Source organism: Triticum dicoccoides, chromosome 7A, assembly GCF_002162155.2.
Source record: "Triticum dicoccoides isolate Atlit2015 ecotype Zavitan chromosome 7A, WEW_v2.0, whole genome shotgun sequence".
NCBI classification, from domain to species: Eukaryota; Viridiplantae; Streptophyta; class Magnoliopsida; order Poales; family Poaceae; genus Triticum; species Triticum dicoccoides.
The window spans coordinates 576467598-576479084 of record NC_041392.1 but is presented as its reverse complement, the minus strand read 5'-3'; the positions used below and the strand labels follow the sequence as shown (position 1 = coordinate 576479084).

General features: G+C 42.4%; 1 protein-coding gene across 1 annotated transcript; it reads right to left on the bottom strand.

Annotated features, from left to right (window-relative positions):
- Nucleotides 1-9011: 9011 nt before the first annotated feature.
- On the bottom strand, nucleotides 9012-11487 carry LOC119328055. Its single transcript, XM_037601101.1, has 3 exons — nucleotides 11147-11487; nucleotides 9451-9760; nucleotides 9012-9380 (listed from the first exon to the last, which is right to left on the bottom strand). Exons 2-3 carry the CDS (start codon nucleotides 9740-9742, stop codon nucleotides 9244-9246), a joined length of 429 nt encoding a protein of 142 aa, XP_037456998.1. The 5' UTR covers nucleotides 9743-9760; nucleotides 11147-11487; the 3' UTR covers nucleotides 9012-9243.

Here is an 11487-nt window from a genome sequence, read left to right as displayed (position 1 = left end):
AGTAATCTGTGCACTAACTTTTTAATATTTTCTACTATACATTTTAATGTGATTTTTTTATGATTTTGCTAAAGCAAAGCACATCTGGATGTGCCCTACATTGCACATATAAGTCATAGGTCATTGATTTTAGGTGGAGATTCATGTGGGTATTTTTTGTTCTTCTTTATGTTTGATTGAGTCGTTTAAATGTACAATACTGAGGCACATCTAAATGTGCCCTAAACATGCCTTTTCTTTTCAAACCAGGGACTTTCACTATAATTTTTATCTATTAAGCATGTATTTTTTTTCTTTACAAAGTATGTCCAATTTTTATGTTGCCCTCTGGCAGGATAAATATTAACTTTAATTATCATTATAACGTCGAATCAAATTTCTGCAAGATGGTTTCCTTATCACGGGGTGATTTATCATGTGTGAGACGAAAAAAAGCCATCGAATTAAGAGAGGATTGATGGAAGAAAGAGGACCCTCTAGCTAGGGTTTCTCCCGCCTCCCGTTGGTGCCACCATCTCTTATCTCGTCTCCTATGGTCTTAGGGTCATGGAGACGCGGTGGATCCTGGCCTTGCCGGTGGAGGGCTTTGTCGCATTAGCCTGTCACCCAAGCTCATTTGTGGGGGAGCAAAAGTTAGTCACAGATCTTGCTGGGCCTTGTGGCTCGGGGGCCTGTTACCCAAGAACATTTGTGGGGGAGCAAGAAGTAATCTGTACACTAACTTTTTAATATTTTCTACTATACATTTTAATGTGATTTTTTTATGGTTTTGCTAAAGCAAAGCACATCTGGATGTGCCCTACATTGCACATATAAGTCATAGGTCATTGATTTTAGGTGGAGATTCATGTGAGTATTTTTTGTTCTTCTTTATGTTTGATTGAGTCGTTTAAATGTACAATACTAAGGCACATCTAAATGTGCCCTAAACATGCCTTTTCTTTTCAAACCAGGGACTTTCACTATAATTTTTATGTATTAAGCATGTATTTTTTTTCTTTACAAAGTATGTCCAATTTTTATGTTGCCCTCTGGCAGGATAAATATTAACTTTAATTATCATTATAACGTCGAATCAAATTTCTGCAAGATGGTTTCCTTATCACGGGGTGATTTATCATGTGTGAGACCAAAAAAAGCCATCGAATTAAGAGAGGATTGATGGAAGAAAGAGGACCCTCTAGCTAGGGTTTCTCCCGCCTCCCGTTGGTGCCACCATCGCTTATCTCGTCTCCTATGGTCTTAGGGTCATGGAGACGCGGTGGATCCTGGCCTTGCCGGTGGAGGGCTTCGTTTTTTTTCATCATTTTTTTGTTTTTGTTAGGGTATGTGCCATGCTCAGAGTGGCGAGATGGTGACAACACTCTGAAGATGGAATAAGATTCTCCTCGCATAGTCCCAGTTCTGGTGGTGTTTCTAGCATCGCCGGAGGGCGCGTGGAGGTTTATTTCTGGCGGATCTCACAGGATTCAGTCTCCGTTCATCTGTATTCATGTGTCTACAAGTTAGATCCTTTCAATCTACGCTTCTCTGCATCGTCAGCGGTTGTTATTATGGTGTGTTGGTCATATGATGCCTTAGCACAACAACTTTCCGACTGTCTACTACAACAAGGCTTACCCGGCTCCAATGAGGGAGGGTGAAGACGGCGGCGCGGCTCGCTCCAGTGATTGTGGTCATCGCTAGGCGATCTACAGACCTGGATGTATTTTTTACTTCCGGTGTTCTTTATACTACCTTTTCAATTTATGAATAGATCAGAAGATTTCACGCAAAAAAAAAGAATTAAGAGAGGACGAGCAATCTAGGCATCTTGTTTGACCTCCACGCTTTAAGTTCTTAGGTTCCACACTTTTCGCTTGCTTGATTTAGCATGGAGCTTTAATCTGGAGAACCTAGTGAGTAATTCATTTTTTTACTTGGAGTAATACACTATATTGATTTGACTTGTGATGCTTCGATGTGGCACACAGAAAGGAACTTTGGTCCCAGATGTGTGTCATGCAATTCAGTTTACACTGGATGGGTTACAACACATTTTGCCTTGTTACCTAGTCCCTCCGTTCATTTATATAAGGTGTATTTGTTTTTTGATAAAATTTCAAAATGTAAGGTGCATTTCTTATATTTCCTTATAATTCCCTTGTTAGTCCTCCAGAAAAGGTAAGTATCTACTTTCTGATTGCCTATATCTCCCCTTGTAACAGAAGAAGAAAAGTATCTTTTTATCGATTGCATGTATCTGTTACTTTCCTGTACTAACTGATTTACTTGGCACTAATCAACAAATTTGTCAAAGATAATTTCGTCCTAACTAGTCTATAATTATGTGCCTTGGTCACCGTCCTGAAAATAATACACGTTACATAAAGGAAAGGAGGGAATATTATGCTAGGGCAACTCCAGATTTTGGAAATGCTCACCATCCTATAAGTACAAGCATTTCTTTAAAAACTACGCTGGGTAAAAATATAAAGAAATAGCCCATTTTAAGTAGTTTCACAATCATTTTGTCAATAAATACAAACTATGCATTTTGGACTTCCAACAAAACATGAGTGGCTCACTTGTTATTGATGCAATAATGTATAGATGATGATCCACAAACGTAGGGGGTCACAACACAAATTTATTGACTCGACACAAAAGAGCCAAAGAGTATTTAAAAACTTTAGCAGTTGGCAATTATGTTGTCAATTCAACCACATCTGAAACAAATGCTTGTTTGAAAGAAGTGATGTATGTGGCAAAGCAGTATCATAGTAACAAAAATACCCAACAGTTGCCAAGTCGAAGTAAATTTAAAGAGAGCAACAATAGAATTAAACGTAAGCATATGGATCAATATTTGGGACATTGCATGGATGATTTCAAAAAATATAATAATTCAGTGGGGATCACACTAGCGAAGAAAAAAGGGCATCAATTGCCGCAAGAGCTATATCTTGGTTATAGCGAGATATATGCTCTGCTCGCTTGAATAAACTCCCTCGCGCTTTGTTTCTGGGCCGACTTTATTTAGCGGTTTGCTCGTTTCTTTTCCTCGCTCGCTTGGGAGATCGTTGTACTGGTTTTTGGTTAGGTTTTCTATGGTTGTATTTTTCTGTTTTGTTTATTGTCTCGCTGTTTTGTATGTTCTTTTTTTTGGGTTTAACTGTTTTTGTTTCTTTCCTTTTCTATAATTTCTTCCGGTTTACTCTGTTTTTTTATCGGTTTTCATGGACTTCCTTTTATTATATATTCTCCTTTGGTTTTTTCCTTCGCATTTTTTCTTGGTTTTTTCTTTGGTTTTGATGTTTCCATTCTTTTTCAGTGGTTTTCTTCTGTTCTTTTGCTTATTTTTCGGTTTTCATTAGTTTTCCTTGTTTCTTCCTCAATTTTTTATTGGTTATTTCTTTGTTCAACACATATCTACTTTTTTCCAGTACACAATGTAATTTTCAGTGTAGACGTGAAACATTATGTTGATACACGTTGAACATTTTTCAGTACAAGATGTATGTTTTGAAAATATAAGTTTTACTTTTTGAATACAAGGTAAACATTTTTCAAGTAACTAGTGAACATTTTTATTGGCAATAAATATGTTTTTCACACATAGTGTACATTTTCATATACATGTTTAACATTTTGTAAAGACATAGTTAGCATTTTTAAAATATATGGTTTTTTATGTCTACTTTTATTTCATGTCGGTTGAACATTTTTATTGTACATCAGAAACATTTTCTATACACATTTAACATTTTTAGTGCATGATAAAGTATTTTCTCATAAACACTATTTTTAATACATTTTCATTACATGACAAACATTTTTTCTATATGCATTTAGAATTATTTAAATGCTTGATTAACATCTTTGAAATTCTTTATTAACATTTTTAAATGCTCGTTTGACATTTTTTAATACATATCAACTTTTTAAATACACATTGTATATTATTTGTATACATGATAAACATTTGTTTCTACATGTATTTAACATATTTCCAATGTTTGATGGGCGACGCTAGGCGTCGGCCGGCGGACATGTTATAATGATCCGCCGGTTGGACAACCGTTGGATCAGAGCGCTGACAGCCGTTCGATGTAACCACCTCGGGCCGGCTGATCCCTCTTTAATTTCCGCGACAACGGTTCTGTTTCAGAAACAGACTCCCTTGTCCACCGTCCCCGACAGTGTTGCGCCCAGAATGATGTCGCCCCCAACCACCACAAAAAATCAGCTGCCGCCGGCACGCGGGGGCAAGTAATCCTTGTTCCCTTTGTCGTATTCCTGCAACAAGATCATTGTTGCAAAAATTGCAAGAATATCTCCGACATCTTTCCAAGATTCCTGTAACAAGATCCGTGTTGCAAAAATTGCAACAACATCTCCGGCCTCATCTATGCACTCTTGCAACAAGACCATTGTTGCAAAAAAAAAAACTTCTATGTATTCCTTGTTCCAAAAATTACATCATCTGCGACCTCTTCTCCATATTCCTGCAACAAGACCTTTGTTGCGAAAATTCCGCCTGAAGCACTTGTAGTATCATGTAGTAAATTTCATCCAAATCTCGACGGTGAGTAACACAGGCATGTAACATCTGGGGCCTAGCCTACAACGTCGGAGCCTTGAAGTAGGCATGCAATGGATCTGGTCAACAAGGTATGTCCCATGCATGAGGCTTGTCCCCGATGCAGCAGCATAGTATGGAGGAGAGGGGAGATGAGAGAGATGGATGAGCAGCGTCGGCTCAAGGAGAGAGAGTGGGGGGAGATGGAAGCAGACGGGGTGGACGAAACGAGAAGAAAACGATCCCACCGAGAAGCTTCAGGAATGAGAGGCGTGGACATTGGCGTGAGGATAAGAACGAACTGGTCCCATAAGGACACGCGTCGCAAGCGTGAGGAAGCGGATGGGCAATGAAAGATCAGTCGGTTGAAGCTAATCATTTCCCATGTTTGATTTACATTTTTCAATTTTTGACGCATTATTTTTTAAATATATTTTTAGAATATTTGGGAGTATAAGAGTTAAAAAGAAAAAGAAAAGACAAGGGGGGTTCTGGCATCGCACGCGCCTAGGCCGGCCCATCTCACGGTCTCCCTACAAATGAGACCCCGACGCCTAAAGGCAACTCAACAAACCGATGCACACCCCCTTGCATCCTGGGCTTGGCCCATTTTATTGAATCTACAAAAATGTTGCAGGTAGTGAGATTCAAAGGAGGAACCTCAAGGTTTCCTTCCGAACATAGTAACTGACACAGACGACTCACCTATTGTGCCTAATAATACTTCTTTTGTTTCATGTTTTGCGCCTAGAACACACATGTTTTTCGGTTTTGTTTCGGCCAGTTTTTCTTTCTTTTTTCCTTTTTCTTTATTTCCCATTTTCAAAATCTGTGAACTTTTTTTCAATCATAAACTATTTCTTCAATTCGTGAGCTTTTTCAAATTCGTGAACTTTTGTCAAATGCGTGAATGTTTTTCAAATTCACAAATTCATTTTAGTTTTTATGAAGTTTCTAAAAACCCGTGAAGTTTTTTCAAATTTGTGATTTTATCTAAAAAATATGAAAATTTTCCAATTTTCATGAAGTTTTCCAAAAAAAAATTGAAATCTTGTAAAATTCGTGAACTAATTTTCAAATATTGTTAACATTTTGAAGTCCACACACTTATTAAAAATTGGTGAAGTTTTTTCAGACTCATGATTTTTTTTGAATTCATGAACTTCTTTTCCGAAATTCATGAACTATTTTCAAATCTAGCACTTAATTAAATTAGTGAACTTCTTCCGAATCCGCTTACATTGTTTCAAAATCTATGAATTTTTCAGTATTTACGAACTTTTTTAAATGTCATGAACTTATTTGAAATTCATGATTATATATTAAAAATTTCATGATTTCTTTTAAATTAAAAAAAAAACTAAAAATGACTTTTTTCAAACCATAAACTTTTTCTCGATTCATGAAGTTTTATTCATATATTTTGAAAACCGCTGGCCATGTGGTATAGTAGATAAAAACCGCTGGCCATGTAGGACTGTAGTTTTTATTTTCTTTTTGAGGCAAGTTCTCCCTCCGTCCCGACTTGCTAGTCGCAGTCGGGACACACGAAGTAGTACACTAGATCATACTGTAAGTTTCTTTTAGGGAAAGGTCGTACTATAAGTAATAACGAAAGAAAACCAGCAAACTTCATAAACCGAGCAGGCGCGAGAGGGAGGTGGCCTTATTGGGCTGCGGCCTGTGAAGAAAGTTAGCAATCGCCAGCTATCCTTTTTGGCGCCTAAAGCGTTGCATAGGAGCTCTCAAACGGGATATGGATGCGCCCATCAATCGCCACGAGAACACATTATACAGAAAGAGCCATATGCAGATACTGGAAAGTGGGCCAATCCGTAGCATCACTTTGAGTGAGCTTTTTCAACAACGGATGAATTTTATAACTTAAAAATGAAGCATCAAGTGGATACAAGCATGAGTACATATCTGGCCTCTGCATAGTTAGGATGCACACAGGCAACACTAACACACAAAAAAAGCACTATTAGATGTACCACCCTCACCTGCATTGCAATGCTTCGACTATTATATTTGTACTGAATATGAAATACCATCATATCCCATAGGATTCATATCGATATATGGAGCACAAATCATTTTCTTGAGGATAACAGAAGGCCGGTAGAACCAAAATAAAGGAAAGAGGAAGGAGATATATTGGAACAAAATTTCCGAGAGCTGCACTCTTTTGCTATTAGGGGCTCCTTGTCTGTCCAAGAATTTTGTGACTCTGGAAGCTGGATTGAACAGTTCCACACTCCTTTATCCAACACAGCCTACAATCAATTCATTCAACTTGGGGGATATTATCCCCTCTCCGGACAGATATGGGAAGGATAAATGGACTTGCAATGGCCTTCAAAATAAATACTCTTCAATGCACATGTACAAACACCTAATGGGTAATGAGGAGGTACACCCTATCTTCAAGTTGACTTGAAAGAGCTCTAGCAGACTCACACATAAGATATTTTTCTGGTTAGTAGCCCACAGTAGAATCAACACCAGATCACTCCTACAGAGAAAAGGCATGCAACTGAACAATCCTCACTGCCGAAACTACAATCAGAATGCTGAAGAGACAGCCCTTCACCTGCTTTGGGACTGTAATTTTGCACAGGATTGTTGGAACACTCTAATTCCCATAAGTCAAGAGGTACTTCAATATACGAGGAAACACTACTGGCGATAGAAAAACTTCCACAACAATTTGCCACAGAAATAGTTATTCTTGGATGCTGGAATACTTGGAATAAGAGAAATGGGAAAGTTTTCAGAGGTCTGCCACATATGGTACATTTTTGGCGTTTTCACCTCAAGCAAGATCAGAAGCTCCTACAGCACAAGCTAAAGGCGAAGCACTTTCAAAGCTTCAAACAGTGGCTAGATAACATGTTTTAAATCAGCTCTAATGCTTCCAAGAGCAGGAATTGACTAAGTTTTCCTTGTATTTAGGGATCTTTTGATCCCGTCGTAACATACTTTTATTTTATTTTAATGAAAATATACCATAGAACAATTGTTCTACGGTTTTCAGTTCAAAAATAAATAAAGGAAAGAGTTTTTCTTTTGACACACCTGCTCTACAACTGATGCTGGCTTACAAGTTACAACCCGAGATTATAAACCTGCAATGCCAACCTGCGATGCACGAGGCTATCTCTACAGCACCCATCTAAGAGCATCTCTAGCAGACCTCGTATAATGCCGACCCGCAAATTGTGTTTACAGACAGATGAGATTTGCGGATTGAATTCGTGCGCTGCAGATCAGACCTCGTATATGAAACTGTAAAATTTTAAGAAAAGCATTCGCCAGAGAAACTTGCAACGACATTGATCATACATTAGTTCATCTACATTGATCATACTAGTGGGGGAATCTGTGGGCCCGAGCCTAGATACCAAAAATCGATGAGCTCGCGGCAGCGACGGCACGGCGGAGGAGCCGGAGGAGCTAAGTCCTCGTCGGAGGGGTCGAGGTCGATGAAGAACTTGGCTTGCTCCACCTTCATGGAGGCGGACCTGCAACGCCGCAACACCCGTCTAGGGAACATCTGCTCGTACTCGAGCTCGCGTCGGCGGCGCACTTCGCCCTCCTCCCGCTCCCTCGCCGACCGCTCCATGACGACACGCTCTAGGTGCTCCTCCTGCCCCGGGGGGAGGTAGTCCTTGGGGTCAATCACTCCTCGACGCGGCGGCGCCTCGGCCTCGAGCTTGACGGCGAGCGGCCCGAGTTCCTCCGGCTCTCTCTTCATCGGACTGAGCCACGAGCTCGAGGCGCCCGCGGACAAGCTCTCTGCGGCAGAGGAGCCGAATGAGGCGTGGTGGCGGCGGGCAAGCTTGCGCTCGAACTCGACCAGCTCGCGGCGTTCAAACGTTGGCGGCGACCGGCTACCGCGGTTGAGCCACCTCCGTGCGCCCCGCTTGCGTGCGGCGTCGGATCTGGCGCGACGCTCTGCGTCATCCCCAGAGCTCCCATAGCAATCCATGGCTTTTTCAGGCTCGCCTGCGGCGAGAAATTGGGCGGAGGAGGGGAATCGCAGCGGAGCGGCGGCGAAGGCGGATAGGGTTTGACCTGTATCCGAGCGGTGAAACCACATATATAGCAGTGGGGCATATATAGTGGTGGGGAGAGACTTTTTGCGGGCCACAGTAAATTTTTTAGGGCCGGGCCGCGGATACGGTGTCTACTCTGGCCAGAAAAACAGGCCGAACCCGTATACTCACCGGAATTATACGGGTTCGGCCCTTTTACGAGGTTTGACCCGTATCCGAGCAGTGAAACCGCATATATAGCGGTGGGGAGAGACTTTTTGCGGGCCATACGGGCCAGGCCACGGATACGGTGTCTACTCTGGCTAGAAAAACGAGTAGAACCCGTATACTCGCCGGAATTATACGGGTTCGGCCCTTTTACGAGGTCTGCTAGATAGAGATGCTCTAATCACTGTACATAGACCTTACATCCACATGCAATCAACCCATGATAATTTACAGGATCATCAGCATACCAAATCGCTGCTAGCATACACACACGAACAAGTGCACACCACTCACGTGCCACCCGCACGCGCACACAAAAAACCCTACTCCTTCTCTTTTCACACAAGGATCAAACGGAGCACAACAGCAAAAAAACATGGAACAGAATAGAACCTTGGTGCATACAGTCCCTCGTCTTCACGAGAAGCCGACTGTTTTCCCCAGCAGCCACAGGAAGAACGTCCACTCGAGCATGAATATCGTGTGGAGGTACGACCGGTCCAGCGTGAACCCGAAGACGGTGATGCCGGCGTTGTTGTTCTCCAGGAAGGTCACTGCAACAGCGTTTTCCATCAGCCCCAAGATTCGACGAAATGTATGATAACTGTCGATGATCATACGTACCTAGTGCCTGCCTCTTCTGGAAGGAGATCACGTGCATGTGAGGCTGGAGGAACTTGGTGTTCTCCACCATGTCCTCGTCGCCGGTCTCCTCGCTGGACTCACAGTCGCTCTCGTCCTCGGGCTCGGGGTACTCCTCCAGCATGGAGTTCTGGTTGGATCCCGGATCTATCTCGTCGTCCGGGACCGGCTCGATGGTGCAGCAGGCGTGCCACTTGGTGGTCTGGCCCATGAGGGCCTGCACCTGGTGAGTGATCTTGGCGGCGCTGCTCAGGATTATGATGAGCCCGGACATTAGCACCACTGAACATAGCTGCAGAATTAAACATGAAGATACATTAGGACCAGTATTTGGAAATGTTGCCAAGTATGCAGAGCTGAGACAATGTAAGTAACATGTGTCCGAAAATTCTTAATTCTTTCACCGTTTTTCAGTTCAAAATGCCGTAAGTTTACCACATATATCTGTTTTGAGTTTAGCTGCTCCTAAGTAGCATCTTATCCTATACAGTAGTGCTGCCAAATAGCCGAAGCAAGTAACACTGAAACTAGAACTTGTAATGATCTGCTAGATTTGTTAATGTCACATAGGTCGCTGTTTGCGACTATGAAAAGATCTGAAACTAAAGGACCTCTGCACCTCCTATACACAGTTCCAACCCCCTTCGGTTTGAGATTCCAATAAGATCACTGATTCATGGCCCTACTCACACCTTTGAAAGATGCCGCACAAATTAGCATTCAGAAATGAATGAAGTGCCATTTTCAGGCCCATCGACAGATCAGTGGCCAGCAGAGTGAATCACGTCACACCTTGCTAGCTTTGCTGTTTCTCACATGATGCTACTCCAGATCACTTAATTAAAGATGTCAGCCAGCCCAATTATTGGATTTCTAGATAATCTCAGATAAAGTGTGATTCTTCTGAATATCAGCTTATGTTGGCCTAAATACTGTGGTGCTTCCAAAATAGCTGAAGTGCCCCTGAAACCAGAACTTCTAACCATATTAGATTTTTTTTTTGAATTGTAATCATGTTATATTTGTTAATACAGTATAGAGGTCACTGTTTGCGATTATGACAAAATCTGAAAACTACAGGAGCTCTACACCTTATATACACTGTTCCAACCCCCTTTGGTTTGTGATCTCAATAAGGCACTATCACTGATTCATGGCCCTACTTGTACCTTTACAACGATGGCGCCCCAATTAGCAATGAAGTCCCATTTTCAGGCCCAGCGACAGATTGATCGCCAGCACCCAGCAGAGTGAATCACGTCACACCTAACTAGCTTTGCTGTTTCTCACATGATACTACTCGAGATCACTTAATTATAGATGTCAGCCAGCCCAATTATTGGATTTCTAGATAATCTCATCTAGGCCAACGGACCCTGTCAAGAAACCACCGAGCAAGTGTTTTTTTTCTTTTCCGAGAAGTCAAAGTGTAACTATGAAGGCAACTGAATCCAGTAAAATTCAGCACTTAAATCCAGTATAGATCAGGTTGATCGATTCTACGCAGTTCCAACTTGCTTAATTTTTTTAACATAAAAAGTTATTGGTCCGGACTAAATTGAGCTGAGATAAGATAGTGTCAAGTTGATTGCGATCCCCAATTTTGCCTAACTGAACACAAACATCACAGTAAGAAACGAGCCTAAGAGAGTGGAGAAATCAGGCAATCGAGGCTTACCGCGAGCTCGCCGGTGTGAAGGAGGTCGTCGATGGTGCCGTGGCGCGTGGTGAGGAGCACGGAGGCGAACCGGCTGGCGGGGGCTGGGGTGCCGGATCGGGGCCATCGGCGTCGACTTCCGTGTTGTCGTAGAAGGAGCGGACGGCGGCCTCGAGGGCCCAGTTGTGGCCCTCGAGGAAGAAGGTCGCCTCGTCGGGGGTCGCCGAGGTGACTGCGCAGAACGAATCCACCAGAGACTGCGCCTCCGCGGCCGGCGGCGCGTGGGTGGCATCTCCGGCGGCCATCTCGGCTGCGGCGGCCGTGTGTCTGGCTTGGAAGGCTTTGGGAGGAAGCCTTCTCTT